The sequence below is a fragment of the Lycorma delicatula genome, chromosome 2 (assembly GCF_047948215.1).
Source record: "Lycorma delicatula isolate Av1 chromosome 2, ASM4794821v1, whole genome shotgun sequence".
In the NCBI taxonomy this organism is placed as follows: Eukaryota; Metazoa; Arthropoda; class Insecta; order Hemiptera; family Fulgoridae; genus Lycorma; species Lycorma delicatula.
The window spans coordinates 163,621,103-163,648,100 of record NC_134456.1 but is presented as its reverse complement, the minus strand read 5'-3'; the positions used below and the strand labels follow the sequence as shown (position 1 = coordinate 163,648,100).

Genomic DNA, 26,998 nt, shown 5'->3' with positions numbered 1-26,998 from the left:
CAGTCTTATCCCTATATATAAGGGTGTATGTTGTATACCCTTTTTCTTTTATAATAAGCAAAAATTGTTTCTTAAAATTATCAGCACTCAAAATTAGCAGAAAGTTATTCACCCGAATGTTATTGTAAGAACCCTTGCATTTTATAAAAACAGATTATGGAGTGTTTAATTGGTATCCACACTGCAACAGTATGTCACAAATTGACTTGCAATAGATCTTCAGTATTGCACAATATTTTAGTTAACTGAACAGCAAATAACATTGATATATTTAGAAGTGGATGTACTGAAACAAAAAATATCTGTACTTTTCATAAAACCAAATACTTGGATAAATATTTTTATATTAATGGGAAATGTTACTCTGACCCATTTTGCTGTCACACTAAATCGGTTAAGAAATCTATTCAAGAAATATCTTTGACACTTTTAAAAGCAATCCAAATCTAAAATTAATTACAGGCTGAGCACCGTCTACAAAATGCTTAAACAAAATACAAAAACCACAAGATACAGCAAGCAAACCAGAATGTCAAGATCTATGTGAGCCTCTGTGAATAAAGCTTGTTCAGCTCTTGGCATTTTTCCCCCGTTAAGGTTAAAAATTATCAAGCAGCGCAAAAGACCAATTCTAAAAAATAAAGTTACAAAATTAGCCGAGTCAGTTACCAGTAAATTAAATGATTCATTTGATTTAAATATTTCTACAGAAATATAGTACCACAAAATAGTGGTAGTTTAGTACCACAAAATTATGCTAATTTAGGTAGGAAAATCATTAAAATATAGGATGATAAAATGAAAATAGTTACATCAACTCAGGAAATTAGAAGTTATTACCAAGCAGCTGGAGCATTCAAAATGAGTTTAGTGTTAGTCAGTATTTAGCCCATCAATCCAAACAATTAGTTGTTTCAACTAATTGTTTGGATAACTAATTTTGTCACAAATCAGCAAAAACAAACCCAGTCATGTTATTGATGAAAATGTTATTAAATGTGTCAAAGCTTTTTACCAGAATAATGCCAGGCAAGGATTGTGTCTCTGTAAGACAAGTTGATGGAAAGAAAATTAATATTCAAAAAGGCTTATCTTATGTAATTTAAAAGAATTGTACACAGCCTTCAAAGAAAAACAATTTAAAAATTGGTTTTTCAAAATTTGCTGATTTAAAACCTGAACTTTGTGTTCTGGCTGGTGGGTCAGGTATATTCACTCTGTTTGTGTATGTCACTCACCAAAATGTAAAACTCATGTTATCTGCTCTAAAAATGATATTTGGTTATAGAATTCTCCTTTCAACAATGGTATGTGATATAGAAAATGAAACGTGCATGCTGTCACAGTGTGATAAATCTCTAGGCACTAATGAAGTCCTCAGATTACTGAAAGAGAGCTGGAATGATTTTGATTCTAAAATTACTTTCAAACAGTGGGTTTCTGTTGACCGTTGTAAACTAACTACTCAAATTCTTCCATTTCAAGAGAACTTAGATAAACTTACTGAAAATTTAAATAATCTAAAAAGGCATCATTTTGTTGCAAAGAAACAAGCTAATTTCCTCAACATTAAAAAAATATTTTTTTTTTCTGATGGCTCCTCAGCCAAGTATAAAAATAAAAAAAATTCATAAATTTGTCCTGCCATCCAGAAGATTTTGAAATTGCAGCCGAATGGCATTTTTTTTGTCTCATACCATGGAAAACAATGGTATTGGTAGAACTGTAAAGGGCTGTGACTAAAGCAGGCCTTTAAAGGGCAGTCAAAATCAAAATTGTGGCACCTTCTAAAATGTACAACTATTGCAGACAATATTAAAAATATAGCATTTATTTTCTGCTCTAATAAAGATGTTCAAAAGACTGAAGAATACCTCAGTTCTCATTATCAGGAAATCACAACAGTCCCAGAAACAAGAACCTTTCACAGTTATGTTCCACCAAGTCAGAAATATATTGTAAATTCACTGGCTTGGTCTAGTGGTAAACGCAACGCGTCTTCCCTAATCAGCTGATTTGGAAGTTGAGAGTTCCAGTGTTTACGTCCTAGTAAAGTCAGTTTATTTTTACACAGATTTAAATACTAGATGGTGGATACCAGTGTTCTTTGGTGGTTGGGTTTCAATTATCCACACATCTCAGAAATGGTCGAACTAAGACTGTACACGACTACACTTCATTTACACTCGAACATCATCCTCATTCATCCTTTGAAGTATTTGAAGTATTATAGTATTATCTGAAAGGAGGCTAAACAGGAAAAAGAAAGAAATGTATTCTGAAAGTCAGGGCAACCTCTAAATCAGAAACATTTACGTTATTATGGTTACACAAGGACATTAATGTTTGCGATTGCTTTATAGGTCTACCAAAGCCAAAATACAAAAATTATGTCTGCTACGTATATGATGGTAAGTGGTAGTTAGACGAAGTCATTAAGTCAAAATACATGAAAATGAAGAGAAATATCGAATACACTTTTTCCATTCGAAGAGTCCTGGTACTTCAATCAAGAAATCATAGATGGATGATCAAACATGGGTACAACTGGAAAATTTTTTAAAACTCTCATACCTTCAGAACTTTTCTATCAATTACTGGAAGAGGACACAACATTACATCACAGATGAATGAGGACAATATCAGTTCTACTCAATAAAAAAAATGGCAGAAGCACTATGTTAGTTAAGTTTGTTATCAAAAAGTGCAAGATTAAAATAACTTTCATTAGAAGGAGTAAAATAAGGTAAAAGTGAATTGAACTTGTTAACGTATTTGAATTGTTTATCATTTTGTAATTATTTATCATTCTGTAATTGATTATTTATTAATTATCAATTTATTCATTCTAATTAGTTTAGTTGTACTTTTTATAATCTGAAAAAAATACATATCAGTATTTTTTCTGCATTGTTTACAATTAGAAGATATGGTGTTTTTTGTGGTTTTGTTAGCTTCATCAACCCTTTGAGTAACAAAATAAATGTTATACGGTTTTTAAGTACATAAAAAGTACTTACTGCTGTAAACATTTCACATTTTTCCACATGTGGTTTTTGGGCCCAAAAATTAGACATTTTCAAAATCTTATGATTGGTGGCCATTTTTTTTAATGAAGGACACTGTAACAGTCCAATTTGTTTTTGTAAGTAGTACTAGTACCTAAGAGCTAAAAGGTAAAACACAGGTGTATTACCCAAGTCCTTCATTTTTTTTTGGGCCCAAAATTTGTAAACCTAACTTCAGAAAAAATTACAAGATTTGGTTATAAAAACGAAATGAATTCTGAATACACTAAAATGAAGTTCCACGTTTACTATGTCTATAAAGCACTTTTTGACCTCTATACAGTATAAAATAAAAATGCTACAGCTCATGGAAAAAGTAGATGAAAATGGCTGTTTTTACCTGTTGGCGAGTTAGAAAATAATCTATTACTCAGAAAAAGGTTTTTTTAAATACAAAAAATTTTTTTGCCCACTACAAGGTGGGTAGTTATCATTTACCAAATATCATAAAAATCAATAATAGTGATGCACTGATCATTTGTTGAATTAAAATGGAATACCCCTACTCTATTTCTTTTTGAAGACATGTTAAAACAGTTTAATTTGAAAGCACAATTAAAATGTAAAAAGCAACAAAAGCACTGCAATGAATGAATACAGATCATAAAAATACTGGTGTGGTATGCTGTTGATATTGAATGATGTCAACTCATAGACTTCCTCTGAAACACAATGTTTATTGATAGGTAGAAGCTGAATTGTTATTCCTCAGCTATATGTTTCATGTTCAATTACATAACATAATTGAGTGCAGATAATAATTGTTCAGTTAATGGATCTTTCTTTGGATCCATTAGTTGGTGCTCTACTTTATTAGTAAACATTTCAAAACAATTGACTAAATAAAATTCTTTGAATAAAACTTAGGAAAAATTATATTCCATACCTTAATAATGTTTGTAATATCAGTCATAACATTTTCAAAATGAAAATCTTTTTTATTTTTGCACCATACATATGAAATAAGATAATAAATAATTGAAAGTTAACAAATAATCACTAAGTTTTCTATTTTCATGCTAACTTTGTTCCGTACAAAAATAAAGCAAGGGTACTTTTAATTCAATGGCAATTTTGTTTTAATTTCTTCTTTAATTTGATGTCCGTTTTACTGTTAGTACTGGATTACATGACTTACAAACATGTTTTACACAACTTGATGAATGAAATTATTTTCACTAGCCATTGAAATTTCAGCAAATAAAATCTTAGCAATGTCTATTCTTTTTCTCTTGAAAAATACTACTTATAAGTTACAAAAACTTTCTAATTTACACAATCTATAAACATTTTAGCAAAAAATTTCAAGCAATTAAAAAATTAAAGCAAAAAGAATTTATACAACTTTCACATAAAAGTTTTTCAAAATTTCAAATTCAATTTCCCTTTATTAACTTTCCGATTTCAATGGATAAGCCAAAAAAAAATTGTAAACAAATTATATTTTTAGAAAGTGCAGCTTTAAATTACATATTCATATCTGTGTATTTAAATAAAAAACACAATACTGAATTAGAAACTATTATTAATATATATACTTTTTATCACAACAAAAATTAGTTTGAGGCTGGAAAAATAATTTTAATTGGTAAAAATACACAGGAATGAAAACAATAAGAACCACAAATTTAAAACAATTGCAGGCATTAACTAAATCACTTACCAGCTTACAATTTCTTAAAAGAATCCAGATTGATGAAAATTCGTAAGTATCAGAAGAAAATATTTCATCACTCTTAACAAGATATGCCATGTCCTTCAATGAAGAATTCACAGATAAAGCTAAATTCTCAGAATCACAGTGACTGACTTGTCTGTTTACATTTTCAAGGACCTCTATTGCAGTTAAGTCACTGTTTTCAACAGAAGTTTCCGTTGCGATTACATCTTCATTTTTATCTGGATTTGTACCTGGTGACTCCAATTCCATAGAATTAGATTCAGCCATTTATTTATTTTTTTATGTTGAAAAATAATAATTTCAGTTACAAATTCAAATTAACAAAAAACATCTCTAGTACTTCTACTTAAATCAGAGTTTTTCTTCACAACAATATAAAATTCACAAATGATAAGAATATCATTAAACTGTACACTAATTATAAAAAGAGAACTAAAATCAACTTTTTATATTCCATATATTACTTCTCTAAAAAAATATTCATAGCCAAACATGCTTACAGTATTTTTTTAAATTCCAGTCATTCAGATAAAAGTAACCCATTTTCTTAGTTGCTTGAAGCTAAACTTACGCTGGAATTTTTAATGTGTAAAAATAAATAACAAAACCACTGTTATGTTCACAAATACTAACGATCACTAACTTTCATACATAATCATTCACTGTATAAAAAATTTGGCAGCTAATTTTTCCTGTTCATAAAAAAAATTTGATAACCATTTTAGCAGTAGTTTGTTCTCAATTTCTTTTATTAACAGGAATTTTTGAAAACAAAATAAATCTGGGAACTAGTAATTTTAATTTTTAAAACATTTGCCTCTCTTGAAGAAATTATTCACTTTTCAACCTTATAACATTTTGTTATTAATTTAATTCATCTCAAGATTTCTCAGGTATCTTAAAACAGCTGATTGACAAATTTAAAAAATATTTTAATTCTTAAATCCCACCAGTGTAAAGTTATCAATTTATACAGTACCATAATCAAATCACATGTTCATTAATGTATTATAACTAGTTTCTTCTTTTTTGTTTATAATTTTCAATTTAATAAGCTTATTTTCACATGAACTGAGAGATATACATAAGGTTGACTTCCGGTAGAACTTAATTTTACACTTTAATTTAATTCATCTGTTTCACCCAATTATTTATCATAATTCACATTTAAACAAATGCACATGAAAAAATAAATATTAAAGAAAAAATATGCATAAATACTTATTACACAAAAAATAAATTTAATATTCATTAATTAACAACTTATTAAAATTTGTAACAATACAGAACTTAACCACTAAAATTATTAGCCTTTTAGCTGAATTTTCCTGTATAAAAATGCTTTTCCATATATAAATGGCAATGTTTGGAAACTGTTCCTGACCATGGATAGATTATCATGCCATACTGTAAAAAAAAGAAACCAAAAAATTAATTTAATTTTTTTTAAGTAATGATATAACTTACATGAAAAATATAAAAAAGTTCAAAGAAAAAATATTTGGGTAGAATGTTACAAAGAAAAAGATTTTATTTTTGCTGATCTGGATCTTACCAGTAATTTTGTTAATGATAAGATTCAGATCCTATCAGTAACAAAATCCAGATCAGTTTAAAACGGGTATTTAACACTGCTGCTCTAACAAAACACACACTGACTACACTACTACCTACTTGTGTATTGAACATCAATCAATTAATGAATGGATATAAGACAGGAGGTCTGTTCAGAAAATAACTGAACATTTTTAATTACGTGGCAACAGAGATATTTAGTGACATGTGACTGGTAGGCATTATATTTAACATAACCTCTGTAACCAAATGTTCTTGGATAGTTTGTTTAAATCTTGTTTAGTTTTCTCGTTATTGTTATTTGAGTGCAACATGTTTTAATGTTATTAGCGATTTTTGTAATGTGCGATTTTCAGGAGCAACAATACAATGTAAAATTTTGCATGAAACTGGGAAAACGTTCTACTTTCAAAACAAGCTTACAGATGATGCTCTGATCATACACAATGTTACGAATGGTTTTCAAGATTTAAAAATGGTCATCAGTCAATCAAGATGGCCCTTGACCAGGAAGGCCTTGACTTCAACTGATAACATCCACATTCAGAAAATCAAGGATCTAGTGTGTGAAAATCACAGACTGACCATCAGAGAACTTACAGAAGACATTAGCATCTCAACTGGATCATGCCATGACATTTTGACTGAAAAATTGAACATGCATCATGTTGCAGCAAAGTTTGTTCCTCATTTGATGACCGAACAGCAGGAAGAACATCAAGTGGACGTTTGTCAGAAACGTGTTGGGCACGCCAATGACAATGAAACATTCATGCAAAGAATTATAACAGGAGACAAAAGGGTTTACGACTTAGACATTGAGACAAAGTTCAATCAACAAATCGCATATTACAAAAATTGCTACTAACACTTAAACACATTGCACTCAAATAACAATAACACTAAAACTAAACGAGATATCAACAATCCAAGCACATGTGATTACAGAGGTTATGTGGAACACAATGCTGCCAACTGCACATCAAATCTCTGTTGGCGCATAATTAAAAATGTTCAGTTATTTTCTGAACAGACCTCGTACATCGTGCAGAACTATATCAGTTTTTTCATTATCACAATGCCTGATTACTACTGGTCAACATGTATTTAATGTAAAATAAACTTTTATAAGGTGAAACCACAATACCCCCTTAAAAAAAATAATGCAGTCAACGTTAAAAGCTACTTTACCTATAATGAAAAAGAAGAAGAAAGGGAAATACTTGGTTGTGTAATCACTACAAATACTATTGTATAAAAAAAATATATACAATCACATATAGCAAATTTTTAATAACGAGCATGCAACAACTCCAGTTTTAATAAACTTATTACTAGTCAAGACCCAAACTTAAAAAATAAAAAATGCAATTCCTCAAGAGAAGAGATAACACTGTGACTACCAGTTATACTGTAACTACAAGGAAAAAGGGTGACAATTATGACAAAAAGCAAATATATTTATTATATTCTTGCCAAGACAACCTGCTTTACAGACAAATTCAAGTTGATTGAAGATTACATATTTAAAAAAAACAAAAAACTAATAACTAGCCCAAGTTGTTCTTTGCATGAACAAACATTTAATTTTTTATGCTTTTAAGATCTCCTTTCTAATCCCTTATGGATTACACTGGTCAACATGATATTTGTCTCACAAGTTTTAATAGGTATATTTAATACAGTTTTTATCCTATTTTCAAATATGTATTCGGGATTTCTCAATCACTCACAGTATTTTTGTTTTTTAATTTTTTTAAATATTTTAAAATGTTTTTTCATCCATTTGTCCATTCACAAGTAAAATGTCCTAGAGTATTGTAAATATAATGGAATCAAATGAGCTAACTCAAAGGGTAGTGTTGCTAATGTTGTGCAGGTTCAGACATGTACAAACGTGATCTAGTGTAGCACACATTCATCAGCACAATGCCAGTTGTGAGATAGTAGTGAACCAGTAAACACATCATTGTGAATGATTTGTGGGTCTGAATTACTGTGTATTACACGTTTACAACTTTATTTCTTTCAATTAGTTACAAAATGCCTAGAATTTGTGTAAATCAAAATAATTTTTGTTATGATGATGGCGTGGCGAAGTGACACTCAAATCCCAAATGTGAAACCTTACTCCATTAGTAAAGAAGTGTTATGAACTTTATTTTGGGTGTAAAATCAGGGACCAAACAAGAGCCTGGACCCCACATATTTGTCATTTATCACGTTCAAGGCTTCTCACTGCATGAAAAAATGGCACATGCCACATGCCATTTGCTACCCCTATGATGTGGAGGGAACCCAAATATCACTCTTCTGACTGTTATTTATGCTTAACAAACATTAAAATATCATTTATAAAATCTAAACATACAGCGGTGTACCCTAACTTGAAATCTGCAACGAGACCAGAATTGCCCCTTAACAAAGCCTCCAGAACATGTGATATTAGATGAAGAGAGCTCGGAGTCTGATGGACGTAAGGAAGAAAAAGAAACAGATTCTGGCGACACAACTTTTGAACAAAGCAGTTCATCTGAGCCTCATTTACTGACACAAGAAAATCTTAACGGTCTCAAACAAGATTTAAAGTTAACGATCTCATTTACTGACACAAGAAAATCTTAACGGTCTCAAACAAGATTTAAAGTTATCCAATAAACAGTGAAATGCTTGCTTCATGGCTAAAAGGATGGAATCTTCTTCAAAAGAATATAAAGATATTCTACTACACTATCGTACTTATCGTAATCGTCATTCTGAATTTAAGGACTATTTTTCTGAAGAAAATGGCTTAGTGTAGTAATGACATTTCTTCTCTTATGGAGACACTAATGAATATAACCTAACAGAATGACGCTTATTCTTTGATTCCTCTAAAGTTAGTTTAAAGGCTGTGCTTCTGCATAATGGCAATAAATTCCCATCAGTACCTGGTACCTGTGGCTCACTCTGTTAGTATGAAAAAAACATATGAAAACTTAAATTTACATTGAAAAAGCTTCAATATGCAGTATATGAATGGAACATTTGTGGTGATTTGAAGGTAAGTGCACTTATTCTTGGTCTGCAGCTTGGTTACACAAAGTACTGTTGTTTTTTGTGTGAATGGGATGGTAGGAGGGGACTGAGAAAAAACAACTTCATTAGAAAAAAAAAATGGCCTAAATATGAACCACTCATTCCTGAACAAAAAAATATTGTTATATTGACAATTGCCAATATAACAAAACAATTGTCATTTCTTACTTTCTATGAAAGTCAAATGTTTGAATATTGTGTAGTTAAGAATGCAGAAAGTGTTAAAATATTTGAAAATACTTGCTTGTCTCTCGGAAACCTTGCATGATGGGGAAAAACCGATATCATATTTGAATTCCGGAGAAAAAAATACTACCAGAATCACATTTTTCTTCCTAAAACAAAATTCTTTTTTGTTCCCCAGTGTTTAATCAAACAATTTATCTTTAATTTTCTCAAGACCTCTTTATAAATATCTACGCCATATTTCCACTTTCTAGCTAATCAACAATGGGAGAATAAAGTTAATCAACATAAGGGCTTTACAATAAATATAAATAAATATGTAGAGTACAACTAGCAAGTTAAACGTTTTCAGCACTATCAAAATATAAACTGAAGACACAAAAGCCCATTCAAATTTAACCCGTTTAAAGATGATTTAAAGGAAATATTGAAAATCAATTTCACAGAATTTTATGGTTAATATTTATGCTGTAAAAATTGTGGGAAGGGGAGAGAAAAGGGAAGGGGAGGAATTGTGGGGGCTTCCTAATTGTAGCTTATGTATGAGGAACACCTCTGTTACTTTTTAAGTTTCTATCTAGCTCTTCTAGTCTCATACAATTTTCAGGCCAATTTTAATTTTAATGCATCCAGCAAATCCATGTTAGTATCTCTCTGCCTTTTATTCAGAGGGCTCCAGTTCACCTCCCAGTCAGGCATACAATTCTTTTACACTGCAAAATTTTACTTAATACTAAAATGCACAAGCTTTAAGCTTATATGGCGAGTTAAACATTTAAAAATAAAATTAATCACTTAAGCATTAAATAAGTTCCTCTGCCTACATAAAATGCAGTGTTTATCAACCCTAGTTACACCAAAGATATGCTTTGCAATGCCCTTTTAAAATGACCCATCAATTCCTGGAAGTTTAAGATACAATCAGTTATTCATATTCAACTCCTTTAGATCAAAGGAAAAACTGCAGGAGAAATTCATCATAAACACTTGCTTCTGTTAATGGCAAAAATATTATAGGCAAAATGGGATAGTATATTAGAAAGGATATCCATGTTTGATGCAGTAAATGGTGACAGATAAATCCTAGGTATTATAAGAAGCATTACCTAGCCCTGAACTGCAATAAGAGATGAGATACGAGGTAAGACACCATACACTTCAAAATAATTAATGCAAAGATACTCAATACTCTCACTTTGTTTGAAAAAGTTCATAATATCAATATCATGGAAAGAATCTACGGGCAGAAAAAATGTATTTTCACTGATTTTCTTAAATGGAGGGAAAACTGTTCATGTCAAACTTTTTTGTGCCATCCTAAAAATCACTTAATTAATTAGCAGCAAGCTGTCTATCACCTCCATGGCAACAAGTCTACAAATTGCTTGCATTAAATGAATGCAGATTTTGATAATAGAAATTTTGCTCATTCTTCGCTAGGGTGTAGCCCAGATCCCACACTAAATCAGAAGAACTTTTAAAGTTTAAAAAACTGAAAATTTCTTCACGACAGGAATGAGACACAGGACAAGAGACTTGTCCTGTGTCTCTGTAAGAGACTTACACAGGACAAATCTCTCAATAAACTCAATAAAATAGTCAAATTCAATAAACTTGTCCCAGACTGACAAACCAAACATGGCTGATAAAAGAAACTAAAGTCTATGGTAAATACATAGAAAAAAATAATGATAAGTTCTCAACATATTACAGGTAGTGAATCCTAAAATAGATTTTTTCTAACTTGCGATTTAAATCTTTACTTTGAGTATTACTAATACATAAAAAAAAATTAACAACTAAAATTTCGGAAAACTATCCCACAACAATAATGTTCGGGTGACACTGTCAAATTTTTATGTGTACTTAGCACTCGCTTAAGAAAAACAAATTACAAATGCAGTGAAACAAAACCCCTTAATGCCCCCTTATTGCCTACCCAAAATTAATCACCTATTCAAATGTTCCATTTTTAAACTACACATATAAACTGGTCTGTTTTTTAAGAACTTTTTTACCAACTTATTTTCTTTCATTCTCCAACTACAAATAATACTGTATTTATTTATAAAATAATATCTTCAAAGACATAGTTTAGACAAATATAATCATTAATAAAGTGATATCTCTTTTTAAACATGTATGTTAACAGAAAATAACTGCATGATGTCAAAATTAAAAGAAATACAACTGTCAGTAAATACATAAGACAGAAAACACAAAAAAAGATTTAATAATGTAAGATTTAAAGCTGGATGATACGATGCTACTAACAGAGTATACAAGTTACCGAAATCATCACTTTTGATTAAAATATAAAAACTAATTCAAACTAACCTTTTATGCAGCTTTGAGCAATGAATGTGATTTTCTTATGAATACATCAATGGCAATTGGAAAGGTTACAACCACACACATATGAATGTATTCTTAACTGTATCTTACCATATAAAAATTCTCAGATATTTAAATTTACCTTTATGATTAACAGGGTTCCCACCGCATTTTAAGATATTTGTTTTTCCTGACTTTTACTGACCAATTTAGTAAAAATTTCCTGACTGTCACAATGTTACGCTACTACCATTTACTCTGCAAAATAATACATACATACATGTTTTACAGCCTCCACCACCCACATAGCTGCCCAACTCATGCCTTTTTTTATTACGTTCATTTGTAAAGTTTATTTTTAACAATTTTTTTTACAATATGCATTTAAAATTAAGCTATTTTTGTGTTAAGTTGTTTCAGTATATTACATTGCAAAAAAAAATAATTTTCTTGTTGTTCATAAAAATGAACATCTTGGTAATCGAAAATACCATATATAAGAGATAAACACTAACTAGAGCAATTTTTTTTTATATAACTGACTCACATCTAAGATTACTTAAAAGTTTTTAACAAAAATTAGCCTACATTATTTTGCAAAGTAAACAAAAAACAATACTTAATAATTTTGCATAAAAATGTTAAGAAGAACAGATTTCAAATTAAACAAAGAATATATGTATGACCACAAGTTAAGGAAATCTAAAATCACTGTAACTAAAAGTAATACAGATAAGAAAGCTAGACAGAATATAACATCTACCTTATTTTGTTCAGAAAACAAACGTTATTAACATTGGAAAAATATTTTATCATTATTATTCTAATACAAAAAAATTTTAAAAAATGAGATCTCATTACATATGTATTATTATGTATGTACAAAACATAGGGCAACTTTTTTTCAATATCTTTAGGTTCCCAATGGTTTGCCCTTTTCTAAAGTTTAATATTAGCAGCTATCTGATCTTCTGCCAAAATTAGAGCTCTCAACTTTTTCCTTTCCATCTTACTTTTTACATTTCTGCTTGCATTTTCCTTTTCAGGGCTCTATTTTGTTCTTTTTTAGAGAAGTTTATTCTTTTTTCTACAAGACATTCTTCATATCATCTCGCTGTAGTGAGAATTTTTTGGTTAATGAAAACATTCTCCTTGCTCCCAGCAGCTATAATTGCATCAAAAACTTTTCTTTGATTAAGTATTGTCTCTTTGTGCAAATTCTCTACAAGAAGAGATTTGTTAATGGAAAAGTCCTTGACTGTTGCGTTTCCAAGTAAAAAAATTGGGCATAGTTTTAATATTTCCCATACGTTCACATACTTTGGATTTTTTGCCAAAATAGATGAAAATATTTATCAAACTTCCTGTTATCCTTCAATTCTTTACTGTCACCATCTTCAGTATCTAGTGAAAATATTTTGAACTTGCTACTCAGAGCTCATTAGCATCCATGCACAGCAAAGAATATTGTTTCTTAGTTTTTCAGCTATATTTGCAGTAAATCTATTAGCTTCATGTAAAATTACCAATAAACACTTTACTTTCACGTAACCAAGTTCAGGATCATGAAGGATCACAGCTGGATCTAATGCTGATAGAACCCTCAAACAACTTTATATTTTAAAGGACTTCGTTCAACAAGCTTTGAGATGAGTCGACTTTTATAGTTTGGCACTTTACAAAACTTCACTTCACCTTCTGATGTTTTTATTTATTTCAGATATTTAATAGTTTAAAATCAAAGATTAATTTTCTTTAATTCATGCTAATTTCTGAAGTCAGCAAGATCAATTGAAGTAAGTTTTGAAGAAGTCTTTGCAGCAGCTATATTACTTAATTTAATTATATGGCTAAGAAGCGTTTTCAATAGATCATTAATATGTGAAAATAAATAAGGAACAAGAGGACCAGAGCTCTTAAACTGCCTTAAAAAGGGTTCACAAAAGATGAAATCAATTTCATCTGTCTGCCATAGTCTTATTGTACATTGACAATTTGTAAAATGCCAATTTCTGTTTTAGGAATTTGTCTTTACAATGCTCAACAACAATGGTATGTGGATTATACTGAAGTTCATTGATTTGTCAATAAATTTCTTTACATCATCCAAAATTAGCAAGGCTCATCTAAGCATTTCACATTATCTAACCACCTAGTCGTGCTGTATTAAAAGGAAATTTATTATTTTCTGTGATGAGGTAAATTCAGCAAACCGTGCTCAGCTATCAAAACCTTGTTTGTACTTTGTTTCTGTATCAAAAAATTACACAAATAAGTCCATTTGACCCCTCTGTAAAATTTTATTTAATGCTTCATCAAAGCACACCATGTAATTAACACAAGAATGCAGCTGATTTAGCAGAGTGCCATCAAAGTATGGTGCAAGGCCATAATTGATGACAAAAGATCATTTAGTAGCTTCAAGCTGGAATTTTGATTCCAGCAACTATCAACAAAAATAATTTTAAAAGTTGTGCCAATTCTTCATATGAACTTAAGGATAACTTATTTTGTACATCATTGACAACCAACTTGATCTCTGCCTTACAAATAAAGTCTTTGAAATAAAAATAAGTAATTGTATTGTCACTAACATGTTAATGGCTGCTTGATGGGCTATGGGGTCACCACTTCCCGACACCAGAAAGTATATTTAAATATAGTATAGGAAAGTATATTAAATATATTTTGGAATTACATAAAAAATACTTCATTACATTATTAAACAGAAACTAATATTATTAGGCTTAATTTGGTTAACAAAAATTACCTTCTCTGAAAGTTTTTGCAATTTTTCCTAACTTCCTGATTTTTTTTTAAATTCCTGACTTTTCCTGACAGCTATATTTCCTGGCATTTCCTAACTTTTACTGCTAGTGGGAACCATGATTTATTAATATGTAATAATTCAAACAAGATCTATTTAAACAAACCTGTCAATAAGTGAAGGCCTCATTGTGGTTGTAATTGCTGATGGCTGTGCCTCGTTTAGCTTAAATATACTTTCAATAACAGAAATCTCAGTTGATGTTGTATCCATACCACAAAACGCACACCAATCATTTACTACCAAACCAGCACCAATGACCTCTGAACCTCTATTTACAGTACCAGCCTAAAAATGAGATTTAATATACTTAATAAACATAAATATGAAATTTAATGACAACGAATGTGAATAACTCCAATGGTTCAGGTGACTATTTACAAGTATTACTGTATCTGTTCTAATGCCAAAAGGCTTATCTTTCATCCAGCTTAAGAACAGTTACTTTAACTAGATTTGAATGTTCATATAATTAACGTACTGTGATCACTGCAGTTCAGTTAGCATTATATAATGAATTTTCAACTTGACACTAATACATCCCCAAACTTTTAAAAACTGTAAATTCTGAAAAATGTTTCTTCATTTATTCCTGTGCACAAAATGAAGTGTCGATATCAGCTCACGGACACAATATTAATAAGTAAGCAATTAAAAATATTGAGAAAATGACAATTAAAAATTAACTTAAACATAAAAACAATTAAAAAATTAATCAACAACAATAAAAAATTATAGCTTAGATGTAAAATGTGTATGTCATTTGCTGAAGGCAAAATAAAAAACACAGTAAATACAATATTAAGAATGTTATTTAAAAGAAGGAAATTACCATCACACATGCTAAATGGTATAGACAGAAAATGCTATATGAATCATCAAATATTTGAAATCAGGCATAAGCCATTCAATAAACATAGATACACTGTTGCTCAAGATATTTCATATGTCAGCCCCTAGTTTACTTCACACACAATGCCACACAACAGACACAGTCCACAAGGATGTGGTGGTGTAGTTAGTTGGCAGCCACAGCGAACACAAAAGCATAGATCTGATTCATGAGGTGTCCATGAGTAAATTTAGTATGCCCTATTCGCAAATGGCAAATAATAAACTCCTCTCGACAATTATTCCTCCATGAGGAGTTTCACAGTGACCTTAACTGGATGAAGTTATTGTTGATGGTAGCATCCATTCACTATGCCATTCATCACAAACCACTCTCTTAAAAATAAACAAGGTCATCAATTAGTGAAAGGAGGCTGCAAATAAGCCTCTTTTGCCACACTATCTGCATGCTTGATTCCTGAAATTCCAATTATGATTGAGGATCAAGCAGAAGCTCACACTTGTATTATGCAGTCATCTCAGAAAAGATAAGTGAAACTTACAGATAACAGGGTGTCTGGAGTACATGTCACCAATCTTCTGCAAAGTACTCATGGAATTTAAACAGACAAGTACGTGTCGATATGTTAGGTTAATTATATTTAACGGCTTATTAATGGCAATCAGCTCCGCAACAAAAACACTGACGATGCTGGAAAGGCTAAATATATATGTTCCTATTGTCAAGGACAATCAACAGAATTATCATGCTTAGAACAGTCTGTAAAAACTACAGCATTAAGATTCATGCTATTTATATTATAAAATTAACTGGATTCATGAAGTTTTTATGATGTTCAAAGATAAAGCAATAATTTATGATAAAAAGCTGCCAAACGGGTAACAACATCGACTAACAATAAGAATTGGAGGTAATTGTATATTTAGAGCTAAGAAAAGGCACTGAGCTCTAATGCCTAATACAGCAGTAAATCTCAGCTGTTCCTGATATCAAATAAGATGCTGGTTACAAACACAGCAATCAGAGGTCAGATGATTAGGTTGCACTTTAATGCAAGCTACACAGAAGCAGAAAATTTAATTCTGTCTATCCCAAAGAGATAGCTCACCACTGTCCAACTAGTAACTTACCAAGGGGCTTAAACAAAAACACACTTGTAGCAAGATAGATAAATGAATGATGAACTGCATCGAGCATCTTTAGAGTGGTAACCCATGCAGACAAATAAGCCATACAGCCAGTCTAAGTAGAAACGGATTGAAGCTCGGTAGATGCATACTAAATCAGCTCCCTAAGGAGTATTATATAGAACTCTCAATATTCTAGCGTTTTTAAACATTTTTCCTTCAGCTGCTTTAAATGTGTTACCCATGTTAAGTTGTTGGTCAAACCATAATCCCAAAAATGTAACCTGCATGCATGGTTCAAGCAATTCAGTTGAGGGTCAACATGTTCCCTCAATCGTGAGAGCAATGCATTTCATTTTCTCCAGAAATACATGAATAACGAACACGTAACAGGTTTCTGCATGCAGTTTGTTAGCAAACAGAGTAAGACTCCCAGTCAGGGATGTTACTTCAGAAGTTATTACAAGTTAAAATATAATTTAAATTTCAATTATAAAATAAGACAAATTCATTTTAACCAGTTCAACCTTGCATATGCAACTGAATTTTCAAACCCCCAAGAATGGTAGGGCATTTGCTTGGTTTCTGTATATAAAATTAAATACTACAAAGGTATAGTAACCTATACACAAAACTTATAATTATCAAAATATTTAGATAATTACATTCTTTTACACTATATCAACTTTCTTTCATTCATCACAGAAATTTTAAGACATCACATAAGAATGTTTCATGAAAAAAAGAGTAAATACTTTACACTGTTCTGTATTAACCTTTTTTTACATTTCTGTATTAACCTTATGAACTTCAACACATATTCTTAACATTGCATACGACCTTCAAAATGAAGTATAATTTTGATAATCCAATAATGACCTGGATATCCACTCCAAGTACACAATATTTTTGGATTTTTTTTTCCCAGTCAACTAATAATTACAAACATTAAGTTTTTTTACATGAACTATAGTAAACATTTTGACCCATCATTAAACAAGATCTATTTAAAAAAGTAACTGAAAGTTTTTTGCTAGTGCTTATAGATTTTTGACACGCAGCTATCAATCATTGCATAGCATAAGAACAGCAAACAATCCTTCCCATAACCCACATGTCTATAATCACACATAGGTGGTTAGACACCCAAACTGAGGCTGAAAGTCATTAGCCTTTGCATAGCATTTATTCTTAGTAGATGTTTTGATACCTTCAGCAATTTTCCGATGAGCGACTTTACTGACACAAAATTATTCAAAAGGTTTATGGAAAGGACTCTTTGAGCCAGACACAAAGCTATGAATGGTTCAGACGTTTTGTAAGTGGTCAAGAATCAACTAAAGACGACGCTCATCCAGAAAGGCCATTGACATCAACAGACCTCTGCCCAAGTCAACAGTTTGGCAATGTCAAATCAATATTTAATAGTTCATAAGATAGCAGAAAACTGGGCAAGATACAGAACAGCAATATCATTACTGAAAAATTAGAATCCATCATGTTAATGACAGATTAATCAGTGATCTGCCAAAACTTTTGAATCATGCAAATGTTGATTAAACCTTGCCACTGAGACATGGTTTTATGGGTATGATGGAGAAAAAATCTTACGACTCTTAAGTGGGTCAGAAAATCATTATGAAAATTAAAATAGACAAGCAAAGATTGTTCAAATATACAAGTGATGTGACATGTCTTTTCCGACATCAAAGATGTTGCTTACTGCGAGTTTTATCTGGAGAACAAACAAACAGCTATCACATTGCTTAGAAGTTCAGATGTCTGTGCAAAAATATGAGTAATAAGACCTGAACTTTGGTTAACTACTTAGTGGTTACTTCCTTCACCATGACAATGCACTAACCACACATCACCATTACCTCTTGAGATAATATTAAAAAAATTCACTCAGTGTCATCCCTCCCCCACCATGAGCATTTGACCTTGTACCTGCTGACTTGGTAAGACAAGTGTGGGACAATAATCCACAAGAGAAAATCTCTAGAATACTCTGAGATTTTATTTCAAAAAATGCATTCCAGTGAAATTCTTGGAGTGGAAGGGATGTTGGAAAACATCCTAAAATATTCAATATAATTTTAATTTTAAATTAATTTATAAACAGTCTTTAAAAAACCTCATAAGCATCACACAAATAACTGATTTAACTTATTACATTAATGTGTAATTAATTATAAAACAAGGCTCATTATTTACTTCAGCATAAATAGAATAAAGTGAAGTGGTGCTTGTATAACCAAAAAGTATTTAAAAATAAACAAAATTACCACAAGTGGAACTTGTAATAGCGATGCAAGTTCATCCATATCTTGTGTTGGTGTATGAGGATGAACTAAACCTCCTTGGTTTGAAATTGCACAATATGAACCCACTAACACATTTGAAGCTACTGTCTGTCTGAATACTTCTACACCTAAAACATCAGCTATAATATCTTCTGTTTCCTAAAAAAAGAAAAACAACATATAATAGAACTGAACATTAATATTTATAAGTTACCTTATAAAATGAATAATATTAATAAAGATTACGCTTTTGTAATCTTAAAAATAAAAATTCACCAATAAAAACTTAATAAGTCTATGCTTAATTCAGATACAACAATATATTTTTAAGTAGTAACGTTATATAATGGTAATGAGTAACAAAAACATCTTGTTGGTGAAAAATAAATGTCTCTAAAGTATATTACACTTCTAATAATTGTATAGTCAACATAGGTTTATATAATTATTAATATATCTTGAAAGGTTGTTTAACCAGAGATTAACAAAATAGGTGCTAAAGTAGACGGTTGCATTTTTATTTCTATCAGGCCTGATTATCCATCAAAACAAACTTGGATTCTACCTGTAAGATCAGACCAACAAAGGAGTACAGTGTCTCTCATACCACTGACTTCTAAGTTGAAGGAAACTCTGTCAAAAGGCCTGCATGAAGTGCAAAAAGACTACAACAATGTTGCATCATGGCCAAATGATTTTTTTTCCTGTTTAGCCTCCGGTAACTACCGTTTAGATAATACTTCAGAGGATGAATGAGGATGATATGTATGAGTGTGAATGAAGTGTAGTCTTGTACATTCTCAGTTCGACCATACCTGAGATTTGTGGTTAATTGAAACCCAACCACCAAAGAACACCAGTATCCATAATCTAGTATTCAAGTCCGTGTAAAAATAGCTGGTTTTACTAGGACTTGAACGCTGGAACTCTCGACTTCCAAATCAGCTGATTTGGGAAGACGCGTTCGCCACTAGACCAACCCGGTGGGTGGCCAAATGATTATCACAATTCTAACAACCTACTGTTGTCTATATATACCAACCATTATGAAAATCATAACAAAAGTAATTGAGTAGTATGAACTAAACTTCAATCAAATTTTTATATTAATGGCAAATTAACAATAACTTAATACATTAAAACTTGATTCCAGTTATATGCCTGCAACCTATATTGTTCATACCACTTGAACCTGACCACAATAATAAAATGCAGCAAGCTTCTTATTTTTTTTATGCTTGACTTAGACTTGTTTACTGATCAATTCAAATCATTCAATTCATAAAAAATCTGTTGGATATTAGCAAATAATAAAAACACAAAACTGTATATCAGTTTATAAGGTGTCATTTTTGCTTTCTTATCATATTGAATGTGTAAATAATCAGATTTTTTTTTATTTAAAAAATATTGTTCATGATCTGGAAAAAAACGAAAATTATACATGAAATGTTAGAAAAATTCACCTACTTTGTAGAATATCTATAATGGCATTATTTCTTAAAAAAAGATATAATTCTTCGCTTTACACTAACCACCAGTTTTTGTTATAGGTAAGAGACAAGTAAAGTATCCCAGGTTCACGAGATGCTATAGTGTACTGCATTCTTTCTGAGAGATTATATGTCTATTAACAAAATAGATTGCCATAATACAAATTTATGCACCCCTACATCAATTATATGTACTAAGTAGCTATTTTTGTGCACAACAAAGGTTCATTACTAGCACCCGAAAGTAATGATTTTACAATATATAAACTAATTTTTAAGACATGCTCAAAGTATAAACTAAATAACAGAAAAAATGAATTAAAAAAAACATACAACGCAGGAAAAACAGGAAAGTTAAAACACAATATAAAATATTATGAAAATATATTATTTAAGTATTATATAATCGAATATATAGATGCTCAGCTTTAAGAAAGAACAAGATATTTGACAACATCCTCAAATTGTTTCCTAGAATATCTTGGATTTTTATTGGTTTGCTTGGCAATTCTCCTACCACCACCCCATTCGGTCGCCCTAAAGCGTAAGACCAAATGTCTGTGCCACAAACGGCTACTGAGCCACGAATCAGCTAACTAGCTCCTAGAGCTAACCTAAAAACGTGAGCAGAATAAGCATGGTATCATACACTACTCGCTTGCGTGTCCCACTGCCCACTTGTCATATATCACTAAAATGGGAAGGTGCACCCCGTCAACTACTAAAACATACATGACTATCAAAAATTGATTTATGCATGAAGATAGCAACCCCAACAATCCCTATATTGTTTACCAGACAGTGTTATCTCTCGCAAAAATAGCCTCCGAGTGTTAGTGCACCCAGGAGTTACAGGTGCTCAGGACACTCAGGCACAATTCCAAAAAAACACACCTTACCTTCTTGTTGTAGAAGGTGCATTTCTTGGAAGCACAGTATTAAAGGTTCTTGTGCACTATCAATACGCTTAACATCTTCAATGTGGAAACAAAGAACATGAATGTTCCACTGTTCCATATATAGAAATAGAATTAGCAATATATGTCAAATTAATTATAAGTAATTTGGTTTTACTTTTTGGAATTTATAATTTTAATAACCTCCGATGCCCCGGAGTCAGGCAGTTCCTTAACCAAATCCTCCATTATTCGCAGTGATGGCGGAGATTTTTAAAAATGGTAAGTCGCAAACAACAACCCAGAGGGGATGTTTGTGTGGGCTCCCAGGAAGGATTAACAGTAAGTTAATTAAACGGCTTATCACCAACTGTGTTTACTACTCCCCGTAAAGGCAAAACTTAGGGGACAGGCGTGTTTTATGGGATCCACTACTATTGGTTTCACTAGCTGCAACTACCTTCTTTCTTTTTCCTGTTTAGCCTCTGGTAATTACTGTTCAGATAATACTTCAGAGGATGAATGAGGATATGTATGAGTATAAATGAAGTATATTCTTGTACAGTCTCAGTTCAACCATTCCTGAGATATGTGGTTTTAATTGAAACCTAATCACCAAAGAACAGCGGTATCGACAATCTAGTATTTGCTGGAACTCTAGACCTCCAAATCAGCTGATTTGGGAAGACACGTTCACCACTAGACCAACTCGGTGGGTTAGCTGCAACTACCTTTTTTTTTCTTGTTTAGCCTCCGGTAACTACCGTTTATATAATACTTCAGAGGATGAATGAGGATGATATGTATGAGTGTAAATGAAGTGTAGTCTTGTACATTCTCAGTTCGACCATTCCTGAGATGTGTGGTTAATTGAAACCCAACCATCAAAGAACACCGGTATCCACGATCTAGCATTCAAATCCATGTAAAAATAACTGGCTTTACTAGAACTTGAACACTGGAACTCTCGGCTTTCAAATCAGCTGATTTGGGAAGACGCGTTCACCACTAGACCAACCCGGTGGGTCTAGCTGCAACTACTTACTTCTTATTCATCTTACTTAGTTTCGAAATAGTGGCTATGAGCAAGGCCACCTGATCAGATAACAAGCTGTTTAATTCACTGTAAGATCCACACTGTTGATTACAGCATTTGTAGAGTCGTCTTGAAGCAGCGGCTGCAAAAGAAATGTCTGTTTTTAACAGGTTCTGGGAGTTCAGTGTCTTTTTATACTCTCTGCATGCGGGCAGGAAAAATAGTTCTGCTTCGTACAAATTTTGAGAATTGCCTTCTTTAAAGCTGGGCAACCTCGTGAGCTAGCTGAATGTGATCCCCATAGTTTTTTACATTTTTCCTTCTTCTGGCAGTCAAGAGTTGTTGTTACCTTCTTTTGCGCATCGAACATATATTCTACTGTTCCAGTGAGAAGTTGTAGTGTGGTCATTGTACCTTTGACACTGGAAACATCTGGGAATGAATGGTTGTACTTGAATAGACACATAACCTATTCTTATTTTCTCTGGCGATAAAGGAATATTAAACATTAGTATAAGAGAGGGAGTAGAATCCTCCATTCTGCTCTAACATTTCATAATTCATTTCACATTTACAATATCTTGGAAGTTCATAAACAATCTCCAAAAGGTCCCAGCAAAATATTACTTCTCAGCTGGTATTACGCATTTGTGGCATACCACCTTTATAGATATTAATGAGTCCACAAAAGTCATTGGCTCTGTTCATTACTAAACATCTCTATCAGTATCAATCTATCTCTTTAAATTAATGACATTTTTCAGTGCCACTTGAACCCCTTATAAATTTATTTATTAGGAAAGGTGAGACCTTTTGAAAGGAGCCTCAAATTCAGACAGTGGATGGAATGAGACACCATTTACTTCAATACAATTCTTATCCTTATCAGGCAACGCTGAGTGAGGTCTTTTCACATGAGTTCAAATGGTGGTTTTTTTTCATATGGACCACCAACCAATGTAGAGTTTAAATCAGGACCAAAATTACTGAGGAAATTCAGGACGGAGGACTGAGGCAATACAGGACCATCTCTGCAGAGCCCATGCACACAGAGGCTAGAGCTAAGTACCATTGGGTTTGCCCAGGTGCCCAGATGACATCGTTCGAGACTCACTATGCAGAGCCATGCACCCACTGACACAATAGTTTTCACCTTGGGTTACAGTTGTGTTTCATAAGGTTTTGGCAACGCCACCAGGTGAATATGTAAAAAGAAACAGTGTAGGATGTACAGTGTATAGTGTAAAGTGATCAGCAGCTTGGGGTGAAGTAGGGAGGAAAGCTGCAGAGGCTAAAGCTGGGGGAATGCCAACACCCTAAGTCTTAAAAATTAAGACTTCCTATCAGAATTAATATGCAAATTATTTAACTCTCATGCTCTAGGATCCTTTCAAAAACTACTACCCTATAATAAACATAAATATTCATAGCAACAACAAAAATTTTCAAATAAAATCATATCTTATTTATCTTCTTTACTTTCACACATCAATTTACTTTAACCAAACTCAACCTTTAACTACTTTTAAACTAAAATTTTTGTTTTCAATTTCACTCTGGTTCATGTAAAATACAATATTATTAAATTTTTAAATTAGTGTTAGGAAATTCACTTTAATAATTGAAGTCTAATTACAACTTACTCTATCTAAATCTGGATGAACTAGCGCAACATAGTCATTACAAGTAATAACATTGCCCAAAGCAGAAAATTTCTCTTCTACTCTCTGAACTTTAATATTATCTGGAAGTGAATTACGAAGATGTTGCAACTCAGTATCTGTTGTAGAGCTTGGAACTACCAGGCCATTCTTATTACCTGTAAAATTTTAATAGCTGTAAATATTAAAATTAAGTAACATTTAATAGTTTTGTTATGCAACATGTAACCATACTGAAAGACGTACAGTAGTATGCAATTTCATGTTATAAACAGTGTTGTGAAAAATTTAATTATTTTTTATAACAAAATCATATTTCTGTATATTTTATTCTGTATTTATCATCCTTGAATATATAATGGACATAACTCCAAGAAAGCAATCAAAAATTGTTTCTCTTTTTGAGCAATATGACACGACAAGTAGCATCTGAGTGTGGTTTTGGATTAAGGACACTGAGTGAGTTATTTAAAAAATAAAAGAAACTGTATCTTTTCACCTCACTGGAAAGGCAAATATGGCCGCAAAAGGAAAACTACTAACCACAAGATCTGCAAGGTTATTAGTAAGAAAATGAAAATTTGATAAAAATTATCTGCTGTGGAATTAAATCAAAAGTTCTTTCTCTGAGATGACAGGCAATGACTACTTTGGTCATTTCGCCATGAGAATGAGAATCCAGGCCATGCCTGAACGGGATTTGAACCCGGGACCTCTGAATGAAAGGCTGAGATGCTACCAACCTGCCAGAGAAAGAATTAGCAGCCAGTGGAACAGATCATGACAACTCTTAAGAGACAGACTTGCAGCCAGCTAAAAAGCAACTTTTAGCACCAGCAAAAAAACATTTGCAAAACAAAAGGCTCTTGTGGGCCAAAGCACATACATACTACCTGGATCACAGACTGGAAAAATACTATTTTTTCCAAAGTCACATTTTTTCATACATGGGGAAAAGTTAGAAAAGCATCACATGAAAACATATCACCAGTTCATAGCTAACCCAGAAATGATGACACACCCAGAAAGAAATGTTTTGGAGTTTATTCACATTTGAAGGCCCTTGTTCATTACTTCCAGTAAATGGTGTGTTGAAAAGTGATGAATTTATCAAAATTCCGAAGCAAAGGGTTGTGACACAACATTAAAACAAATTCATCACATAACATATAGAAAGAATATATATATATGTGTGTATTTAATATTCTACACTAGATACGCATATGAAAATTTGTAAACAAAGTTTTCTTTGGAAGTTCGGCTAGTAATATATTACTTTATTTGGTAACAGATTTTTAAGCAAAATGACATACAAATGAATTCTAACTATTCAATGAAATATTCATTGCATTGACACTAATTAATTAATAACTAACACTACTAAAAAATAATCAACATTACTGTACTCACCAACACACATTCGTCCTATAATTCTACAACCACCAAGTGAAGCATGAACTACTGGTATAGCTTCACCCAATTCAGCTTCAAATACACTGAAATAAATAAGTTACTATAAATAATCAAAACTAACATAAAATACAAAATTCCAGATCCACTGAATATAATGAAAAAGGTATTTCATAACATTAATTAATCAAGTAATAGTACAAACACATGCAAAATTTAATGCCAAAACACACTTAATAATTAACTCCATTATTAAAAGAATAAAATTTTTCATCCGTGGGATGGTATCAACCAAAGAGTGCTGTCATTAATCAGACTCTGTACAAGGAAAACACAATGAATAAATTTTATATTCTCATTAGACAATTAAGTTGTTAATATTTTTAATAAACGAAATTAATTACCCTAGGTAAAAAAAAATTCTTCAGTTTAAATAATTAATATCTCAATATTGGCATAATACGAATTACAAAACTTTAAGAATATTTTTAAATTAAAGGTTAGTAAAATTGAAGGCAGAACGCATCACATGTTCGTTATATAATAATTATTAGAATAGAATTACGTAGATAAAAAGCATTGTATAAATCATAACATTTAGTACGAGCAAATGCGTAAATCGATATGATTGCATTAATGTAACAGTACTTGCAAATAATCAAATCTTACCTGTAAAAATTTTCTGAACCACCTATAGCAACCAAACAATAAGAATTAGTTAATTTACTAAACACTCCAACTTCATTATTATTTTCAAATTGAACACGAATAGCCATAGTGTCAGATGAACAATAAAAACCAAAACGGTTGTGAATATCCTACCACACCCGCAGCAATCTTAGCAAAGAGACAAACTAAACGCAAAGTTGCGCAATAGTAATAAGAAATTTAGAAAGCATGTTTGCCCTAGCGTCAACAGCAAAGAGGTACGATGCTAACGTTGTTAAATAAATTTATATTAAATATAATATTGTACACTATAATATTATATATATAAACAATGTAAATCCATATATTCAATAAAATTGTAAAACAATTGTTATATATAGAATTATTTTAATAATTCAGCAACAGAAAAATGTTTAAAATGTGTCGTTAAATATGACTAAATTCATAAACATGTACATTATATTTCCATAAACCACACGTTATTCTTATCATTAAATGATTAATAATTTATATTATATTTTCATTCAAAACGTGTATTGTTATTAGTCATTAAATTGTTCATTATATGTAAAATATATTATAATATTTTATGATATAAAGAGTGATTCAAAGAAACGGGAAATTTTAAAAATTAAATAACGTAAATGAAATTTTTTTTAATAAATGAATTTTATTTCATGTAATTGTACAAATGTTGCCATTTTAAGATACATATATTTTAGGTTATTTTTTAAAGATGACATCTTGCAGGTGACCTCATCTTCTACGTAAACACTCACAAGATCTCTTCGTTAAATT

General features: G+C 31.3%; 2 protein-coding genes across 2 annotated transcripts in view; both read right to left on the bottom strand.

Moving 5' to 3' along the window:
* The window catches only part of LOC142319390 (uncharacterized), a 32,528-nt gene extending 26,707 nt beyond the window's left edge, over window positions 1-5,821 (bottom strand). The window contains exon 1 of the mRNA XM_075356624.1: window positions 4,732-5,821. Within this exon, the coding sequence (XP_075212739.1) occupies window positions 4,732-5,016 (285 nt within the window). The 5' untranslated portion in view covers window positions 5,017-5,821. The remainder of the gene's footprint in view (window positions 1-4,731) is intronic.
* Window positions 5,822-5,967: 146 nt separating this feature from the next.
* On the bottom strand, window positions 5,968-26,393 carry eIF6 (eukaryotic translation initiation factor 6). Its single transcript, XM_075356625.1, has 6 exons — window positions 26,201-26,393; window positions 25,532-25,617; window positions 24,104-24,279; window positions 19,018-19,194; window positions 14,856-15,037; window positions 5,968-6,156 (listed from the first exon to the last, which is right to left on the bottom strand). The coding sequence occupies exons 1-6, from the start codon at window positions 26,305-26,307 to the stop codon at window positions 6,147-6,149; spliced, it is 738 nt and encodes a 245-aa protein (XP_075212740.1). The 5' UTR covers window positions 26,308-26,393; the 3' UTR covers window positions 5,968-6,146.
* Window positions 26,394-26,998: the final 605 nt, after the last annotated feature.

Coding starts and splice junctions, on each gene's coding strand:
- eIF6 (XM_075356625.1), bottom strand. CDS start 26,307: ATGGCTATTCGTGTTCAATTTGAAAATAATAATGAAGTTGGAGTGTTT. Junction 19,195..24,103: donor TTCATCCAGATTTAGATAGA/GTAAGTTGTAAT, acceptor TTCTTTTTTTAG/GAAACAGAAGATATTATAGC. Junction 15,038..19,017: donor TATTACAAGTTCCACTTGTG/GTAATTTTGTTT, acceptor TCTCATTTTTAG/GCTGGTACTGTAAATAGAGG.